This window comes from Odocoileus virginianus, chromosome 30 (genome assembly GCF_023699985.2).
Source record: "Odocoileus virginianus isolate 20LAN1187 ecotype Illinois chromosome 30, Ovbor_1.2, whole genome shotgun sequence".
Lineage (NCBI taxonomy): Eukaryota > Metazoa > Chordata > Mammalia > Artiodactyla > Cervidae > Odocoileus > Odocoileus virginianus.
Window position 1 is genome coordinate 22420651 of NC_069703.1, and position 19992 is coordinate 22440642.

The window sequence follows — 19992 nt, forward strand, 5'->3', positions numbered from 1 at the left end:
TGATTTCTCTATTTCCTCCTGCTTCTCTACTTACCTCATGCTCTCTTTTTGGGACCACCAGGAATAAGAATGACTAAAGCACCACCTCCATTGAAGGTTTCTTTTTAAAATAAGCCCAGCTTCTCCTGCCCAATTCCACTTGCTCTAACAGGAGTCCACAGGCATTCCACCAGTGGCTACAGCCACTGACGGGCAGAGCACTTTAGCTTCCGCCCTCAGAAAGTTCTGAGATGGATCAGAAGAGATGTTGGTTAAATCACTTCAGTGTAGCCTAAGCCAATCTTCATTCATTGCCTGGTCCAGGATGTCTAGATGCCTTCCCACATCAGTCAGTAATTCTGACCTCCTGAGCCACTACTCTGGATTCTCTTAAATTCATGCATACATTCATGGCATCTGTAACAACTGCCTCTTCTACAGACCGACTGCAACTGTGTTCCAGGCAGTTCCAGGGGACTGCCTAGAACAGTCAGGGGACTGCTAGGCCCTTGACCTCATACCTGGCAGCAGCTCCTGGGATGGAAGACCTGTTACAGCAGACGGTTCTCGCTGCATCCTGGCCCCATGACTCCGCTGATGCTGCCGGAAGAGTTTGACGTTGGAGCCCACGAAGCTGCAGCGGTTGCAGTGGAAAGGGTAATGGGCCTGCCGGTGCAGCTCCATGCCCTGCTGGCTCCCAAAGAGCAGGGGGCAGCCCCGGAAGGAACAGGGCACTGGAAGTGCTCTGTGGGTCTGCCTCAGGTGCTGCTGGAGCCCCATGCGCTCTTGAGTGGAGAACACACAGCCAGACTCTGGGCAGGAGAAGGTGTCAGGGGTGCCCCGGTGCATCTTGAAGTGGCTCTTCAGGGCCTGGGGTTGGGCAAACTCTTGTCTACACACAGGGCATTGCAGGGGGCTATCTGGTGGGCTCTGGCCCTGCAGAGGGCTGGGGAGAGTGAGGTTGCTGGGGGGCAGCTCTACAGAGCAGGGTGGGGTAGGGAGGCCCTGCACGGGCTGAATAAGGGTCTCAGTGCACTGGTGCAGGGCCAGCAGAGTGGGCTCTGCGAAGCTCTGCTCACAGCGCTCACAGAAGTACACCTCCACCACTTTTACCAGGACACCTGTAGGCAGAGGACCGACAGAGAAAGGCACAGAATCAGAAAGAATGAGACTCAGAGGAGTTAGTTACCAGCAGAAAATATAAGTGGATCTTTTCATGTCTGTGGAATGGAGATGGACTTAAGTCTGATTCTACACCTGACTGTACGCCCCTAAGGTCAAGGATGGTCTATCTTACATGATACTCAGCACAAAGTAGGCATTTCATAAATATTTGTGAAGTGAAAGTAACAAGCATTAACCAAATCCAAAAAGCATTAAGAAAAGGTGATATATTTTGCCCAAATAAAAAATTAGAAACTCTCACAAGAAGAAAATGACAATCTGGGGGTAACCTCTGTGACATACATGATGATATATACATTTACTTTTATATTCTATGAAAAGACTTTCAAATGCACAGTGACTCATAAAATGGAGGACATCCTTTCTGAAATGAGCCAAGTCACATTCATAGTAATTGCTGCCATTTCTTAAGTAATGGCAGGACCTTGACAAAGAAAGGCTTAGGAAACACTTCCACTTGGTCCTCCAACTGCCCTATGAGAAGAGGGACCTGGGATTCTGCAAGGTTAAGGCCACCATGCTTGTTAATGGTGGAGTCCAGGTTTGTCCTGCATTCTGGTGGTCTTTTTCTCTTTATATTTTTCTTTGTTTAAATAAAAATTCAGAGCAACAGCACATCTATATAAGAATATCCACCTCCCAGCTCACACACACAATTTGGTCTATATCCTTTCAGGCCTTATGGGGTCACATTTTCATAATTTGCTTTTTCTTTTTTCTACTCGCTATATATCAAAGACATTTTTATCTAAAAGTAGTACATTTAGATCTAGCTCATATTTTTTTTGTCCAGTTCACAATACTTCAGAGCATGGATAAAGCAAAATGAAATCACTCTTACTGATGGATATCTGGGTTGTTTCCAAACACTGTATAGAAAGCTGCCCCACATATCGTTATTCTTGTATCTTTGTGTGTGTATGTGACACATTCTATAGAACAGATCCCTAGAAGTGGAATTACTGGGTCAAAGTACACTCATTTAAATTTTGTTATGTGGATAAATTGACCTTCAAAAGATCACACTAATTTATACTCTCCATAAAATATAAGATAGTGTCCGCTTCCCATAGCCTTACCAACACGTTTTATTAAAAAAAAAAAAAAAAAAAAAAGCTTAATTTTTGCCCAAGTGTTGCAAAACAGAAGTGACATCTCATAGGTACTTTTTTTTTTCATAGGTACTTTTAACTGGAATTTGTCTTTTAGTGAGATTATGGTTAGTGACTATTTTTTTTTTTTTTTTTTAGTGAATTGCATGTAGGTTTCTTTTCCCCCCTTTTTTTAAAAAAAAAACTGTTTATTTTTCCTATTGTAAAGCTCTTTGAATTTTAAAGATATTAACTCTTATATACTGCAAATGTCTTTCTAGGTTCCTTCTCAATTTCTTTACTATTTCTTTCACCACATTAAAGTTTAGAAATATTATATGATCAAACTAGCTAATCCTTCCCTGTATTCTTTGCACACTGCCAAGGAAAACTGGTACAATTGTAGCTGGAAGATGACAGTTAAAAAACAGGGAAGCTACCCCAAAATAAGAAGTTGTAGGAAGAATAACAGGGAGAATCTTTCTTCTAACATAAATTGTTCAACTCCCAGTCATAACGCATGCCTTGGGTGAGTTAAATATGTTATCCACAAGAAATCAGAGCAGGGAAATAGCAGATTACCTCTAGGAAGCCCTGCCAAGCCCTGGGTGGTGGAGAGAGGCTGGGCCTTTTGCCTAAACCCTGGCTGCAGTCCCTGGGTGGGAGGGTAAATGTGGAGAAAAGAATCCCTGAAGACTATAGCAGTAAGAATTGGGCAGAGGTGTCAGAAAGGTCTACCCTCCTGGATTACCGCCTAGCAGACATGAAGCCCTCTCAGGGATAGACTGCCAAGAGCTTGGTACAAGTTGTGCACCAGTCAACTTTCCAGCCTCCAATCAACATTCACCAATTGCAAATCAAATTACAACATCTCTAAGTATAAAAATAGGATGCTATCTTGTGTCTTCATCTTGTTTATAGACAAGGATTAAAAATAGCACAGACAAAAAAAAAGGCTGGCTTATCCTACTGCCCTGCTAGCAACTGTGTTTATACCTGGAGTCTCTCCAGGAGCACCTGGGGACAGATTTCCAGCTACTGCTTCCACAATGATTTCCATGTTCCCTGTGTCCTCTTCAGTGGCTGTGGTTTCTACCAACAGGCAGCCTGGGTCAGGAGGCAAAGGTGGAGGGTTCCCAGAAGGACAGGGGCTCTGGACAGGCTCTAGGATTCCATGGTTAGAGAGAGGTGGGGGGATCAACAGTAGCTCAGGGCACAGTCCATCCATCTCCCCAGTGCTGTTGGCTGGCTGTGAGTCCAACACGGTGTCTGTCATCACCACCAGTTTCTGTGCTGTGGCTTCTTATATGCTGATAAACCAACCAGAAGAAAAATCAAACAACATATAATTAGATCTCTCACTTTCTTCCCAGTTGGTGTGGGTGCACAGCCCAGTGCCTGCCCCAATTAGGCATCTCCTTGCATGGCAGCATGCCATACTTAGTTAACACAGACATTTTTTTTTTAAGACAATGTTTACCTGGAGAAGGAAATGGCAACCCACTCCAGTATTCTTGCCTGGGAAATCTCATGGACAGAGGAGCTTGGGGGGTTACAGTCCAGGGCATCACAAAGAGTTGGACACAACTTAGCAACTGAACAACAACAGCAATACACAATCAGGTAGATTGTGATTTGGGGAAATATCTCTTGATAGAAATGTGGCATAAAATGGAAAGTGAAGTGACCTAGCAATATGGAATACAGAGCTTTGTAAGAAATTAAAATTTGTGTATAGAATAATAGTTGCAAATATTCAAACAATAAAGTTCATGGCTAAAGGAGAAAAAAAGAGACAATGTTTAGAATAAAAAGCATAAAAATGATAATAGGAGTGAATATAGGAAAGAGACAAGAAGTTGTGACCCATATAATAAAGACTGTTTCTTGAAGCTAAGTGAAGTTTGTCATATCAGTAAGCAATCTGGATCTCAGTTCTCTTATCTGCAACAAAATTGGGTGGGGCCAAGCTATCAGGGCTTCCCTGATAGCTGAGCTGGTAAAGACTCCACCTGCAATGCAGGACACCCAGTTCAATTCTTGGGTTGGGAAGATTGGCCAGAGAAGGGACAGGCTATCCACTCCAGTATTCTTGGGCTTCCCTTGTGGCTCAGCTCGTAAAGAATCCGCCTGCCATGTGGGAGACCTGGGTTTGATCCCTGGGTTGGATTGATCCCCCGGAGAAGGGAAAGGCTACCCACTCCAGTATTCTGGCCTGGAGAATTCCATGGACTGTATAGTCTGTGGGGTTGTAAAGAGTCGGACACAACTGAGCGACTTTCACTTTCAAGGGATCTCAGCGGTCCCTTCCCCTCTTAACATATTAGGATCTCACTATTTCTTAGCTCAAAGCCCTTCCTTCATGATCTGGCCCTGCTGCCCTCTCTAGATTCATCTCCCACCTCTCTCTGCAGAAGATCTCTGAGCCAGTGATTCAACTTTTCATTGATTTGCCCTTTCCCAGACTCACCACATTCTCTTCTGCTTCTATATACTATACATCTCTCAGCCTGATGGGCCTTCTCCCCTTTGCCAGCTCTCTTGTCTGGTTCACCAGCTCCTAACTATCCTTTAAGAATCTGTACAAGGACTTCCTTGGTAGTCCAGTAGCTAAGACTTGTGCTCCCAATGCAGGGGGCCCTGGTAAGGGAACTAGATCCCACATACCACAACTAGGAGTTTGCATGCCACACAAGTAAGATCAAAGATAACTCAGATTTGGAGCAGCCAAATAAATCAATGTCACTTTACTATGGTGGCGTCCTGACACAGTTCATTGAAGTTTCTCTCTCTTGGGTCCTCAGGGCACCTCGTACACAGCTCTATCAGAAACACATCACAAAAAAAAAAAAAAAAAAAAAAAGAAATATGTCACACTGCACTATTTGTCAGTCTCCCTCCCTAGACTTGGAGCTTTCTGAGTGGATTTTACTGAAGTTATCACTTCACTGAACATAAACCACAACGGCCTATGCAAGTAAGACAAGGGATTCTAATGAAGAACTGTGACACAGTGGTAAAGAATCTGCCTGCCAATGCAGGAGACACAAGATTCACAGGTTTGATCCCTGCGTTGGGAAGATCCCCTGGAGCAGGAAATGGCAACCCATTCCAGTATGCTTGCCTAGGGAATTCCAAGGACAGAGGAGCCTGATGGGCCACAATCCATGTGGTCACAAAGAGTTGGACAGGACTGAGCACACACTCACACACAGTTAAGAACTGCAGACACAGAAATGCAAGGCTAGGCTTCTACTAAGGTAACTAACCAGAGGTGCCTTATGTATAAAGTAACACACCTGGAGAAATTTCTCATTCATTGACTATGACCTAATATTGAACACTGGAACTCAACTCAGAAGTGAATGTCAATGCATATCCTGTTATACACTGCTAAAATTAGTTTGCTCTGAGTATTAGGAATTAAGGATGATAGTATAAGCACTTCATGAAACTAAGCCATGAAGGTCAGGTAAGGGGCGCCTAGGGCTAGAAAATAATTTTGTAGGTGAGAGTTCTACAACTGAAAGCCTCAGATTAGGGAAATTCAGAAGGTGGTAGGACAGCGCACTTCCGCCCTCAGAAGGTTCTCTGGAAACCACAGACTCCACTTATCGCGGCTCTAAGGAATCTTCCAGCTCCGGTAATAATTGCCTTAACGGGGAGCCAAGGAGGAGGGGGTGTCGTCTAGACCGAGAACCTTCAGACGCTGGAAGGCGGAGTGAGGTGGGACACGGGTGGGCACAAGAGAATAAATGAGGTTATTTTCGGGGCAGCGGTACCGAGGGAGAAAGGACACATTCAGGCAAAGGGAAGGCCTGGGGAAAGGGTGAGATCGGGTCTGGGGACCAAGGCACCCGTGGGCTCTACTCACCGCGTGGCCTTGGACAGATTGTAGTCCCCTCGCTTCCCGGGACGTCAGCTTTCCTGTTTGTAAAGTGGAGGCGATGACAGCGTCCACATCTTTGGGCGGGAGCGGGAATCACAATTGCCGGCAAACGGGAAAATCGTTTTGTAACCTGCAAGGCTAAGGAGGGAGCATCGTCATGCTTACTGTCCTAAGGAGAGGCAGGGGGTAACCGGGTGGGGTCCACAGCAATGACGCCGGGGGTGCTGATCTGATGCGCCGGGGCCTCGCTCGTCGCTGTGCTCCCTTCCGCACTTCTCCCGAGCGTTCCCATCGCCCAGGCCTACCCCTCATCCTGCGGTTTGAGAAACTTTTGCCTCCGGCCTGCTCCGCCTGCACTCCCTGTTAGTTCCCGCCCCGCAGCCTCCGGCTTACCTCCGGCCCTAGGCGGGCAGGAGCCTCATCTCTATGGTCGTCCAGAGGCTGGAGTGGCCTCCCGGGACTCTCTTTGTGCGACCGCCTCCGGCCCAGAAACCTCTAAGACCGCGGCATATGGAGGCCGCTCTCTCTTCCTTTGTGAGGCTGGTGGAGTACTCTCTCTATGGTTCTTCCTATCGTTTCCCGCCCCCCCCCCCCCCCGCCCCGCCCCCGTCCTCACCGCCCGTGGCCTTGAAGCCCAAAGAATACCATCGAGAGTTGTGGAGCAGAGTGGTGTGGCCGTCTCGGTGGGAGTGACGGGAAGTAGATGAAAGAACTCAGGGGCGAAGCCAAGTGGAGAGTCCCCAAAGAGCCGAGGGGTGAAACCATCGAGAGGAAGGGCCAGAGAGTCATGGCGGTAAGGGGGAGGAGTGAGCGATTGCTGCAAACCACGCTGCTGGACGCGCGAGCTGGGGTGTGGAGCGGGTTCGGCAGGAGGCTTCTGGGCGTCCGACAAGGACCGGGAGCGGAAAGGGCTTTGTCTGTGACCTCCCACGCATAGGAATTTTGGAATTCTGGATCCTGTTCTGAGCTTCAGCAGAGGTCACTGCTGTCAATTCACCGCACTGCGTGCCGGCAGAAAGCAAACCGGCGGGCGGTCGAGTGAAGTGTGCTAGAAACGATTTGACCTCCTACCCCTTCGGGATTTTACAGCCTAGAATCAGGCCCAATCATATTTTTTTGCGGGGCAGGGGGTGGAATTCGGGTATATCTCCGTGGAGAAGGTAGCAGATGGGCGAGATTTGAACTCTATAGAGATCGGGGGAAATAAAATGGCCATTCCGAATCAAGGAGGAAGGAGGCTTGTATATTTGTTCAACAGAGAATATTGGGAACTAAGCCATTAAAGCTACGTGGGCCCCTTGTTGTGTAGGCAGAGGAGTTTTCACCTAATTCAGAGACCTGTTGAGAGCCAGTCATTGGGAGGTGTTGGAGGAGGGAAAACTAATGGCATTGAAGCGGAGCCTTATGAAGAAAAATCGACCCCTGTGTAGCAGTTTGGTGAATGAAGCATGACCAAAGTGGAGATCCACTAAGATGCCACTTCAAGAATTAAAATTAATTTTGAAGACAGTTTAGGTGGGAGGTAATTGCAGGGCTAACAGGGTATTAGCATGTAAAGTAGATGAGAGGATATCTGGAGGACATGATCCGCGATAGCAAGGCATGAGGATATTGACAGGTTGACAGAAGAGAGTAACTTCTTCATCCCCTGCTCATTCTGGCCAGTGGGCCCCTTTCTATCTCAGCTGGTCCCAGGGACCACAAAAATGCTGTCCATCTATTATCCTGAAGTCAGTTATATCATTCAGTCAAATTTAAGGAATCTCCAGAATAGTCGTCTGGCAGGACACAGGTATGAAACAGGATAATGAAAGGCAAAATGGGACAAATGGCTCAGAGTCTCATCCCTTGGGTCCAGCACCAGCCCCACCCCACGAAGGGAGGATATTGAAGCACATTGTAATACTGACCTGTCATTCCTCTCCCAGCTTCTGTGGGGTGGGAGAGGAATTTGTCCTTTTTTTAAACTAATCTTGTGCTTTATCCCATCTCCAGGTCTTGAAAATGCCTCGGGGCCCGTGAGGTTCAGTGTTTTCCTTTCAAGATGCCCCTCTCAGACTTTGTTCTGGCCCTGAAGGACAATCCCTACTTTGGGGCTGGATTTGGGCTGGTGGGTTTGGGCACTGCCCTGGCCCTGGCCCGGAAGGGTGCCCAACTGGGCTTGGTGGCATTCCGGCGCCATTACATGATCACACTGGAAGTCCCTGCTCGAGACCGGAGCTATGCCTGGTTGCTTAGCTGGCTTACCCGCCACAGTACCCGAACTCAGCACCTCAGTGTCGAGACGTCGTACCTTCAGCACGAGAGTGGCCGCATCTCCACTAAGTTTGAATTTGTCCCCAGCCCTGGAAACCACTTTATCTGGTAAGGCTGGAAGCCAGAGAGGGCTCTGAGAGTGGAAACGGAGAATGAGAGGAGGTGGACTTGGCCTGCTTGTTCACCTCATTTTGCTCGTTCTTATTCAGGTATCAGGGGAAATGGATCCGGGTGGAACGGAGCCGAGAGATGCAGATGATAGACCTGCAAACGGGGACTCCTTGGGAATCTGTCACCTTCACAGCTCTGGGCACTGACAGAAAAGTTTTCTTCAACATCCTAGAGGAAGGTGTGGGATGGCATAGACAGCCTTTTTGGGGGTAGGGAGTGGCAGTTGCAGGGATGGAGTATTTGACATCAAAGGAAGAGAAGCTTGGAGAGGCCAAATAGGAGGATCTGGGCCCATGGGAGCAGGGCCAGGGGACCGTTTGGGAAGTTCTGCCTAGTAGTATGGCAAAGGGTAATTATGGGTTTTGTCTCATCTTCCCCCTCCCAGCTCGAGAACTAGCTCTGCAGCAGGAGGAAGGGAAGACAGTGATGTACACTGCTGTGGGCTCTGAATGGCGCCCCTTTGGCTATCCACGCCGGCGGCGGCCTCTGAATTCTGTGGTTCTCGAACAGGGTCTGACTGACCGAATTGTCAGAGACATCCGGGAATTCATTGATAACCCCAAGTGGTACACTGACAGAGGTGAGAAGCAGCTGAGGTCTTGGTGGCCAGATGGGGCACATACAAAGCTCTATCCTCATCCCCATAGATGAAGGGGAAATAAAGGTTGCCTAAAAGGAATGATTTCTTCCAATGCCAAGGCCATCAGGCCTCCAGGGAGCAGGGTTGGGGATGAGTGTGGACATCTAGGGCAGAGTACATGATTCATTTGTCTTGATCATCCTGGGTGTATTCCTAGGCATTCCCTACAGACGTGGCTACCTACTCTATGGGCCCCCTGGTTGCGGAAAGAGCAGTTTTATGTGAGTAGAGTCAAACTTCTCTTAACCCTCAAACTGGAGAGAAATTGGGCTGGTGGGGCTGGAAAGGGAAACAAACGTGGGGAACAGGAAAACATGAGACACATGGAACAATAGTGTGAGGTGGTGGAAGGGTTAGGCCTCGGATTCAAAGCTAGTACTGGGAGGAACAAGCAGTTAGACCCAAGGACCAGTTCCCAGCTTGCCAATTACCTATCACCCCTCCTCCATAGCACAGCCCTGGCTGGGGAACTGCAGCATAGCATCTGCCTGCTGAGTCTCACAGACTCCAGCCTCTCAGATGACCGGCTCAACCACCTGCTGAGCGTGGCCCCACAGCAGAGCCTGGTGCTCTTGGAGGACGTGGATGCTGCCTTTCTCAGTCGAGACCTGGCCGCCGAGAGTGAGTGAGGGGGATGTTCACGGCACAGGTGGGGAGAGGGGGTTTTTCTAAATGAGGAACAGTGGAGGAAAGGAGAAATCCAGAGAGCAGGTGGGGACACCTGGGTTAGCAATCAGTCCACTGGAGACAGGGATAAGTAGGGGGCACGGTAGGCAGGGAGCAGAGAGGGATGCTAATTTGAAGCAGGGCTGTGCTCACTCATGCTTCCTCTCTGCCTTCCTCCAGACCCAATAAAGTACCAAGGTCTAGGCCGGCTCACCTTCAGTGGGCTGCTCAACGCCCTGGACGGTGTGGCTTCCACCGAAGCACGCATAGTATTCATGACCACCAACCATGTCGACAGGTAAGGAATGAGGTACTCAGACCTGGAGGCAAGACTCCACCCCCCTCAGCGTCTCTGGAAGATCAGGAGTTTTGGAGGAACCATTTTGGGGGGTGCCAGTGGCGCTGCAGCTCACGACTGCTTTCGCTGCCTTCTCCTTTTAGGCTTGACCCTGCCCTGATACGCCCCGGGCGAGTAGACATGAAGGAGTACGTGGGCCACTGCTCACGCTGGCAACTGACCCAGATGTTCCAGAGGTTCTACCCCGGGCAAGCAACTTCCCTGGCTGAGACCTTTGCAGACCGTGTCCTTCAAGCTACAATGCAGATCAGTCCTGCCCAGGTGCAGGGCCACTTCATGCTGTATAAAAATGACCCTGTAGGGGCCATTCAGAATGCAGAATCTCTGAGAAGCTGACAGCTGGGCTGTGCCCAGCTTTCTTCTCCTCCAGGAGATCAATAAACACCTGCCAAGCTACTCTAGTGTCTGACTTCCCTCCTACCTCCCCGTGTTGGCACCTGAGTAAAATCCTGGGGCTGTAAACATAGATACCTCCAGGGACCCTCAGGTATCCACGTATACAAATACTAGGGACACAGCCTCCCTAAGACAAAATGGGAAAAAGAGATTGTAGTAAACAGGAAAGTACTATCCTCCACCTAAAGGTATTCAAATACATATAGACAGAGATGCGGCCCCATATACAGTGGCTTATGTAGCAGGGTGGGGCCTGCATAGTCTGCTTAAATGTTGGCCTCTTCTAGTTTTCCTTGGAACCCACTATTCTAGCTGAGATGTCACTCTTCCTTTACCTAGACCTCGATCTCTTAGAAGAGACTTCAGAACAAAATTGGGGCTACTCTGGCATGCTCATCTTCCTAGAAATTTAGAAAGAGCCATACTTCACGGGTTAGGCACTGCTGAGTAAGGAAAGCCAAACAAGGCCAATCTCTTTATTACCCACTCCCGACCCAATTCCCTGTCCCCCCACAGTACTGCTAGGAACCATCCTCTGACTCGAGGCTCACAGGTTCTCTTCGAGTACCAGGCCGGTAGGCTCCCCGACCCCGAGGCAGGCGGGGGTAGGAGGAGGCCGGTATCCGACTCTTAGCGCGTTCCCAGTGGGCACAGTCCCGAGTCCTGCGCGGTGGGGGACCCTGCCATTCGCCAGGCCCCTTATCTTGGGGAGGACCTTCACCCCCTTGGTTACGAGACTCTGACTTTAGGTCCATGGACTCCTTGAGGGGCCCCTCAGGAGACTGCAGTTCCTGGGTGTCACTGGTACCTTTGAGGATATTGCACTCCCCTCCTTTCAGGTGCCTCCGTTCAGGCTGTCTCCTCGAGCCTCGACTGGCCCGGCGGGGATCGAGCACAGCTTTCTGGGTCTCGCCCAGCTTTACAGCCCCTGGGGTCTTCTCACATGTGTACTGGGAGGCCACAGGCAGAGGCGCTGACAGGGCAGTGTGAGTAGCTGATGTGGTGGATGGTTCGGTGGCAAGGGCGCTGGGCTGATGGGATCCTCCGGAGACATCTATAGCTGACTCGGGTTCCAAAGGGGCAGGAGGCTAGGAGGAAGTGAGCAAAGGCAGTGACAGAGATTCCTTAGAGACAGAGTTCCTTAGAGCAGGGAACTGCAGGACCCTTGCCCAGAGTCCAAGCCGACCGCCATCAACCTAGACCTCCCAGGGTAGAGCAAAGATCACACGCGGGCCATGGCAGGAGGGTGCTGGTTAGGAAGGTAGCTGTCATCAAGGGAGGAGAGGGAAACCCTTCTCTCACCTGCTGAAGGCTGATAAAGTACCGGTTACGTTCAGCCTCAAGGTCGATGATGCCCCCCCTCTCCTGCTGTCTCTGGTACAGCCTCTTGCGCTCTTCTTGCTGGCGCAAGCTCTCTGCATCAGGCTGGTACAGCTCCTGGAGGGAAAGGAGCAGAGTGGAACGGAGGGAAGAATAAACAGAAGGCAGACCTGAAATCCCTGCTCTTCCAGACTGCCTCAGGAGATGGGCTCAAGGTTCTTGGTTTTATCCCTTGGATTACGCTCATTAGAGGGCTTCCTTCATAGCTCAGTTGGTAAAGAATCAGCCTGCAATGCAGGAGACCCTGGTTTGATTCCTGGGTCGGGAAGATCCGCTGGAGAAGAGATAGGCTACCCACTCCAGTATTCTGGCCTGGAGAATTCCATGGATTGTATAGTCCATGGGGTCACAAAGAGTTGGACATGACTGAGAAGTTGTGTTGGAGAAGACTTGGAGAAGTGCAGCCATGAAATTAAAAGACGCTTACTCCTTGGAAGAAAAGTTATGACCAACCTAGACAGCATATTAAAAAGCAGAGACATTACTTTGCCAACAAAGGTCCATCTAGTCAAGGCAATAGTTTTTCCAGTAGTCATGTATGGATGTGAGACTGGACTATAAAGAAAGCTCAGTGCTAAAGAACTGATGCTTTTGAACTGTGGTGTTGGAGAAGACTCTTGAGAGTCCCTTGGACTGCAAGATCGAACCAGTCCATCCTAAAGGAGCTCAGTCCTGAGTGTTCATTGGAAAGACTGATGCTGAAGCTGAAACTCCAATACTTTGGCCACCTGATGAGAACACCTGACTCATCTGAAAAGACCCTGATGCTGGGAAAGATTGAAAGCGGGAGGAGAAGGGGACGACAGAGGATGAGATGGTTGGATGGCATCACCGACTCAATGGACATGAGTTTGGGTAAACTCCGGGAGTTGGTGATGCACAGGGAGGCCTGGCGTGCTGCGGTTCATGGGGTCACAAAGAGTCAGACGTGACTGAGTGACTGAACTGAACTCAATGAGCCCAATGATTGGGCTCATTTGGAACAAACTTTAGATTTCTGCTGGGGGCCACGCTTTACAGAGAGGGCTCAGGCAGCTTAAGCCCAATTCCAGAAGTCCCATTCGAAGCAGACAAGATGCCACTGATCTTGATTTAGATTAGAAGAGAGTTCTCTTACCATGGGCTGCTGGGGTTCAGGGGCTGCTTTCAGGGAGGCAAGATCATACACAAGGGGCTCTCTGCACACCGGGCACTGCACACCAACGGCCTTCTGTAAAGAGAGGCAAAATCACACCCCTGCTTCCCAGCCCAGGGCACTCGCCAGCTGGCCAGCCTCAACTGCGGAGGCTTGGGACAAAGGGGCACGGGCCTACCCACCCAGTAGTGAGCGGGGACAGAGCAGAGGCTGCCGAGCTAGAGGTCTGGGAACCTTCTGAAACCACATACAATATGATTACGTAGCTATAAGGATGCCCTTTTTCCTGGACAGAGGTGAACTTTCATTCATCTCAAAGGTACCTATGACCCTGAAAAAGCTAAGAAGGCCCTGGAATGGAGGGATAGAAAGGCCGTGAGTCATGCAAACGGGTGAGGAGTTGACCTGTTCGGGTGCGGCATGCTGCCGTTCCTGCTCTCGCTCCCGTCCCTGGGCCTGCAGCTCATGCTCCATGTGCTGGATGTACCGGGCCAGGCAGTGGCAGTGGAAATAGTGGTAACAGGGTGTTTTGGTAAAGGCCTCCTTCTCCTGGAGGGAGGGGGGAGGTGGGACACTGTCAGCACTCTCCCCCGAGCTCCTGTGTCTGTCACCTGCAGACCCCCAGGTCCCAAGAGAGTAACCCACCTGGAAACCATAGAGGCAGATGACGCACTGGCCATGGGGGATGTTGTTATCCGTGAGAATTTCCTTCCCTTTCTGAGAGGAGAGAAAAAGTTGTTCAAATAGGGAGGCAGGGGCCGGAATGGTGAACGAAGCTTGTCAGCTATTCCCAGGAGTGACTGGTGGGGCTGTCTCCCACGGGGCCAGTTTGCCTGTGTTAATACATTTCAGTCCTGGTGATTATCTCTGCTTAGAATCAATCCCTCCCTATGCCCCACCCCTCCCCCGCAAATCTACCTAGCTCCAAAACCCAATTTAATTGTTTTTCCACTCATTAAGCCACTTGAAATACATCCTGGGGATGAAAATAAAAACAACTTACAAAAAATAGTGTTCAGGTAAAACTCACATCTCCTGGGAGGCCTTTCTTTAAGTATCTCTCCCTCAATGAGCCTCTTGTGGAGTCAGCTTTCAGAAAGAAAGGGAAGGCATGGACACCCCAGACAGACAGAGAATTGGAAAGGCAGCAAGCTATGAAATACACATGTGCGCTATCACTTGGATAGCGACTACTCTGGAATTCCACAAAGTTCAAAGCTGCATCTGGAGGCTGATTCAGAAATGCTACAGTGCTCCATGCCCATTCTGACTCCAGGCCACCCACCTGCATTCTTTTATGAACATTTTCCTTAAAAACTGAAAGCAGAGGAAAACAAGGCTGCATTTGTGTTTCTGATCTCAAACAAAAGTTAGCTGTGTATATTAACTTGTAGCTCTAGGCATAATTTCATGTGGGTTGTTTCCTTCATTAGGGTAGAAACTCTGAGGAAAAGAACCATGACTCTTTCTAGTCAGCTCCATTGGCAGACTACCAGAGATCTCTTCAAGAAAAGTATAGATACCAAGGGAACATTTCATGGAAAGATGGGCACAATAAAGAACAGAAATGGTATGGACCTAACAGAAGAAGAAGATATTCAGAAGAGGTGGCAAGAATACACAGAACTATACACAAAAGATCTCTATGACCCAGATAATCACGATCGTGTGATCACTCACCTAGAGCCAGACATCTTGGAATGTGAAGTCAAGTGGACCTTAGGAAGCATCAGTACGAACAAAGCTAGTGGAGGTGACGGAATCCCAGTTGAGCTGTTTTAAATCCTAAAAGATGATGCTGTCAAAGTGCTGCACTCAATGTGCCAGAAAATTTGCAAAACTCAGCAGTGGCCACAGGACTGGAAAAGGTCAGTTTTCATTCCAATCCCTAAGAAAGGCAATGCCAAAGAACGCTTAAACTACCACACAATTGCACTCATCTCACATGCTAGTTAAGTAATGTTCAAAATTCTCCAAGCCAGGCTTCAACAGTACGTGAACTGTGAATTTCCGGATGTTCAAGCTGGTTTTAGAAAAGGCAGAGGAACCAAAGACAGAGGAGATCAAATTGGCAACATCTGTTGGATCATCGAAAAAGCAAGAGTTCAGAAAAACACCTTCTGCTTTATTGACTATGCCAAAGCCTCTGACTGTGTGGATCACAACAAACTGTGAAAAATTCGTAGAGAGATGGGAATACCAGACCACCTGACCTACTTCCTGAGAAATCTGTATGCAGGTCAGGAAGCAACAGTTAGAACTGGACATGGAACAACAGACTGGTTCCAAATTGGGAAAGGAGTACGTCAAGGCTGTGTACTGTCACCCTGCTTATTTAACTTTATGCAGAGTACATCATGAGAAACACTGGGCTGGATGAAGCACAAGCTGGAATCAAGATTGCTGGGACAAGTATCAATAATCTCAGATATGCAGAAGACACCATCCTTACGGCAGAAAGTGAAGAACTAAAGAGCCTCTTGATAAAAGTGAAAGAGGAGAGTAAAAAAGTTGGCTTAAAACTCAACATTCAGAAAACTAAAATCAGGGCATCTGGTCCCATCACTTCATGGCAAATGGATGGGGAAGCAATGGAAACAGTGACAGACTTTATTTTTTTGGGCTCCAAAATCACTGCAGATGGTGACTGCAGCCATGAAATTAAAAGACGCTTGATCCTTAGAAGAAAAGTTATGACCAACCTAGATAGCATATTAAAACACAGACATATTACTTTGCCAACAAAGGTCTGTCTAGTCAAAGCTACGGTTCTTCCAGTAGTTATGTATCAATTTGAGAGTTGGACTATAAAGAAAGCTGACTGCTGAAGAATTGATGCTTTTGACCTGTGGGTTGGAGAAGACTCTTGAGAGTCTCTTGGACTGCAAGGAAATCCAACCAGTCCATCCTAAAGGAAATCAGTCCCGAATATTCACTGGAAGGACTGATGCTGAAGCTCCAATACTCTGGCCACCTGATATGAAGAACTGACTCATTGGAAAAGACCCTGATGCTGGGAAAGATTGAAGGCAGGAGGAGAAGGGGATGACAGAGGAGGAGACGGTTGGATGGCATCACCGACTCAATGGACATGAGTTTGAGTAAACTCCGGGAGTTGGTGATGGACAGGGAGGCCTGGTGTGCTGCAGTCCCTGGGTTTGCAAAGAGTCAGACGTGACTAAGCGACTGAACTGAACTGAAATGGCAGACTACCCTTCAAATGTTCATTTATGGCTAGACCCTCCAGGCAAGATCTCCAGCCACTATCAGTTGCCAATGCCAGGAGAGTAAGAAACACACCCTTTGTGAAGCACGAAAAATACAAGTTAAAGAGGAAAAATAATTTTGTCAAGATGCTGGAATAGGCAACTTGGGGAAGCTACAGAACTGCCTTTTGGGGTAATTTTTTGAAACAGAAGACAGTCTCATCTTTCTGGATCAGTTTAGGCCTTACCTAAACAAGAACTAAATGAATGTCTCCAGACATTTAAGATTCTAGACCCATAACCTCTGTTGAGAGAAACTGCTGTAGCTGGAAGGGAAGAACGTTTATTTCCACAGGCTAGCACACCTCTTACCTCGATGAGTTCATAGAGCATGGCAGTACCCAGCCCAGCCTCAGCCACGTGGCTCAGCGCCTGTGAGATCCTGGCGGGAGAGGGCAAAGCAGACATGAGGCCTGCCCCCTTCCCTCTCCAGACTGAGCTGCTTCCCACGTTTTCCCTGCTCTGACTAGCCCGACTCACTTGTGGATCTGTTCATCTGAGAGTCCTCGGGGGTTACGGATAGAGATCTGTGGCACCTCATGGGGATACTAGAGGGAGAAAATAACATGTTACTGCTAAAGCCCTCTGCCCCCAAGGCCTCTTCCCTTCCTCCCGTTGCTGCCATAGAGGCCTCACCTGTGTTGGGACCTGAAGCACCAAAGTGAAGCAGACATACTGGGAATCCTGGTCCTCTGCAGTGGCAGGGTGCAGGGTGATGTAGATTTCCCACGGTGACAACCTGCAGATGGATGAAGTGGAGACCTGGGATGTGATTGTGCAGGGGCTTGATGGCAAGCGAGTGAAGTGGGCAGAAGAAGTGAGCATCAGGATCTTTCTTTTGGGGTGATTAAAGGAACAATGTTTGTCCACATGACAGAAGTATTTTTGAATCAAGGCTCACATATACTGCATGGAATCCTCTTATTACCAAGGAGACTCCTGCCCCTCTCCAGTTGAACACGTACCTGCCATTTCCTTTAACCACCTGTAGTTCATCCAAGTAGATAGACTCTAACACTTCAACTTCAGAGGGAAGGACCCTAGAGAGACAGGGGGAGATTGACTTACTGTTACAACTCTTCATATTAAGTCCTACTAAGGTCAACGAAGGCTGGCTTTGTAGAAAAATGGCCATCTGTCTGAGTGTATTCTCTTGCTAACCTTCATAAAAATTCAGGAAATGTTTCTAATTTGTCAAGTGGCCAGGTAGGAAGCATGGGAATCAGAGTTTTAAAGATCATTTCTGCCAAAAGATGAGGAAACAGATTCCCAAAAAGATGAAAAGACTAGCCCAAATTTCAAGGCTTAACGGAGGCAGAACTGGGACCAGAGCAAGGTTTTCAGCTCCCTGTTTTAAGTTTCACTGCACTGTTGGCTGTTAGTGGCCATCTCCCTGATCCAGAAATATGACATTCATTGATTGGCATTAAAGTTACCAGTACCACTTCTGGTTTTCCTTACACCAGTGTTCATCATGGATCCCAGAGTCTACGCACACTGCCAACCAATATCAGTCATTGCAAACCTCCTCAAAGGAGGTACCAACCTGAACAGAACATATCTATGTGCTGTAAAGGCTGTGCTGCAAAGGAAGAGCCATCAGCCTTGGAATGAGGAACAGGTACCAGTCACTTACCAGCTATGTGATCTGCGTAGTTTCTTTTATCTGTCAGCCTGAATTACCCCATCTAACACATACAGATACTATCACCCACTCTAGGGTTATCATGAGGATGAAAGTTGATTTGTTCATGTGAAGTGCCTAATAGTATTCTGACTATAGTAGTTAGTCTATGTCCCCCTTTTTTTCCTGTTTGTGTATAACCTTTTCCCATAAAAGGAAAGACAGAAGGATGTAGTTAATACTCAATACTTTATGATCCCTGTAGTCTGACTGATCTAGCTCAACCTGTCCAGGTCAAGATCCTGTGGTCCTGATGTAAATCAGAAGACACATGTTTCCTTAAAAGAAACAGGAGGTGTAATGCCACTGAAGATGAGTGGCTGGCTTGAGGGCACAGCTTTACCCAGATAATATGTGGAAAGATACATGTGTGGTTTGCTTTTTCATACCTATATCTTATCCCTTCTTCACTAAGAACAGAGTTGCCCTAGCTTGATATATGTGTGTGTGTGTGTACAGAGAAAGATTGATTCTCAAAACTTTAAAAGTCTTTTTAAGTCTTAAGCAGACAATATATAAAATAGATAATGTAGATAACAATTGAGTGGTTCTGGTTGGCAAGAGTGTCAGAATGTTAGAGCACCACAGACTAACTGTACAATCAATACTGCCCTTGTCATGGCACAAAGTGTCCCCTTAGAATCTTAAAGTCCCTCTGAATAAGTTGTAAACCACATCTAGGAGGTCTCAGAAAAGGCCAGCACTGGCTGGGCTCCCTGAATCAATGAAACACTGAGGTACAGCCTCCATTAAGAGTTCCTTCAATACTTCACACACCCTACCTGTGACTTGGGCTCTGGATGTGAGATATGGGATGGGACGGTGGTAAGATGCCAATAGAAAAAAAGGGGAGGGGGAACTGTAAAATGCCCTAGAACTAAGAACGTAAGTTTTGGAATCAGATAACCTGGATACCTAGTGATAACTATGTACCTTTTGGCAAATCATTTTACCTCTTCAGGTCAAGTTGTCTCCTCAGGTGCACAAAGTTGCTAATGAAAAGGAGGCTTCTGTATGTTACAAATCCATTTTGAGTCTCTCAGCTATTCTGAGGTGGATGACACACCCACTTTTTTTTATTTTAACATTTGAGGACACTGACTCACAGAAGCTAGGTGGCCTGGTCGGCATCACATAGCTAATAAAATGTGAAGTGAACCCATATTTATCTATTTCCAAACCTCAGAGTCCTTCTAGGTTATGGTCCCCTTGTTAAGAATGCTTAAGAGAAGGACTAAGAGAGCTTTTGTGAGGCGTAAAGCTTTATTCAGACAACAATCCTCATTAGTGCTATCGCTAAGGGAGAAGGCTGAGGCTGCGAAAAGCCTCAGCGAAATAGACTGATTCAATGGGAATGAGGAACGGGGGACTGGAGGATATCGGTTCCGGAGATAAGGCATGGGGGAGAGATGTGATAAACAAGCATTCCCCCGCACCGGGACCCTGAGCGAATCCACTTCAGATAGAGAAAATGGCAAGGGGTGAAGTCGCATGATCGAACCAGATAAGGCGCGGCCCGAACTGGCCAGGCCGGCGCTAATGCAGTCTCCCGGGCAGATAAACGCCCCTCCACCACCCACCCGCTCCTCAGCTCAGAACTCTCTTAAGTAGAAATGTCAGCGTCTTTAACATCCCTCATCCCTCGCCCGGCCACACACACCCGCCGTACGGACCGTCCGCGGCTGCCGCTAGTCCCCTGGACCGGATCCAGGCGGTCAGCCAAAGCCCATGCCCCCAAAGTTACCAGTCCTCATCCCCTGCAGCTGCCGACGCAGACACCGCCATGTCTTCCGCGGCCCGCAGCCGGAACCGGAAATACACTCTGGGCAGTCGGAGGCGTCGAGTTAAACAGGGGAGGGAGTGTGGCTAGCGGCCGTTTCTAGGCAACCGCCGACT

General features: G+C 48.3%; 3 protein-coding genes across 12 annotated transcripts in view; 1 reads left to right on the forward strand and 2 right to left on the reverse strand.

Annotated features, from left to right (window-relative positions):
• Positions 1–6879, reverse strand: part of ZNF142 (zinc finger protein 142) — a 19083-nt gene extending 12204 nt beyond the window's left edge. The window contains exons 1-4 of one of the 4 annotated variants that reach the window (XM_020904729.2): positions 6790–6879; positions 6130–6282; positions 3252–3565; positions 501–1100 (exon numbers count right to left, since the gene is read on the reverse strand). In XM_020904729.2, coding sequence (XP_020760388.2) covers positions 501–1100; positions 3252–3531 — 880 coding nt within the window. In that variant the 5' untranslated portion in view covers positions 3532–3565; positions 6130–6282; positions 6790–6879. The other 3 variants (XM_020904728.2, XM_020904730.2, XM_070458636.1) reach the window with 3 other exon arrangements.
• BCS1L (BCS1 homolog, ubiquinol-cytochrome c reductase complex chaperone) lies at positions 5810–10631 on the forward strand. 7 transcript variants are annotated; one of them, XM_020904755.2, is made up of 8 exons: positions 5810–5898; positions 8140–8508; positions 8610–8749; positions 8957–9151; positions 9369–9432; positions 9663–9832; positions 10058–10175; positions 10319–10631. In XM_020904755.2, exons 2-8 carry the CDS (start codon positions 8189–8191, stop codon positions 10569–10571), a joined length of 1260 nt encoding a protein of 419 aa, XP_020760414.1. In that variant the 5' UTR covers positions 5810–5898; positions 8140–8188; the 3' UTR covers positions 10572–10631. The 7 variants fall into 7 exon arrangements, with proteins under 7 accessions (XP_020760414.1, XP_020760413.1, XP_020760410.1 ...); XM_020904754.2 differs by having other exon boundaries at positions 5894–5981; XM_020904751.2 differs by lacking the exon at positions 5810–5898 and adding an exon at positions 6850–6937.
• A 444-nt stretch (positions 10632–11075) lies between these two features.
• On the reverse strand, positions 11076–19973 carry RNF25 (ring finger protein 25). The gene is made up of 10 exons (XM_020904763.2): positions 19841–19973; positions 17378–17452; positions 17049–17151; positions 16893–16960; positions 16725–16794; positions 13792–13863; positions 13552–13695; positions 13129–13221; positions 11934–12068; positions 11076–11719 (listed from the first exon to the last, which is right to left on the reverse strand). Exons 1-10 carry the CDS (start codon positions 19879–19881, stop codon positions 11153–11155), a joined length of 1368 nt encoding a protein of 455 aa, XP_020760422.1. The 5' UTR covers positions 19882–19973; the 3' UTR covers positions 11076–11152.
• Positions 19974–19992: the final 19 nt, after the last annotated feature.

Bases quoted from the DNA above. Each gene is read 5' to 3' on its own strand.
- BCS1L (XM_020904755.2), top strand. From the start codon at position 8,189: ATGCCCCTCTCAGACTTTGTTCTGGCCCTGAAGGACAATCCCTACTTT. The intron at 8,509-8,609 runs GTAAGGCTGGAA...GTTCTTATTCAG, and splicing joins CCTGGAAACCACTTTATCTG to GTATCAGGGGAAATGGATCC. The intron at 9,833-10,057 runs GTGAGTGAGGGG...GCCTTCCTCCAG, and splicing joins TCGAGACCTGGCCGCCGAGA to ACCCAATAAAGTACCAAGGT.
- RNF25 (XM_020904763.2), bottom strand. From the start codon at position 19,881: ATGGCGGTGTCTGCGTCGGCAGCTGCAGGGGATGAGGACTG. The intron at 16,961-17,048 runs GTGAGGCCTCTA...TTCTCCCTCTAG, and splicing joins TGCTTCAGGTCCCAACACAG to TATCCCCATGAGGTGCCACA. The intron at 13,222-13,551 runs GTCAACTCCTCA...CTCTCTTTACAG, and splicing joins AGCATGCCGCACCCGAACAG to AAGGCCGTTGGTGTGCAGTG.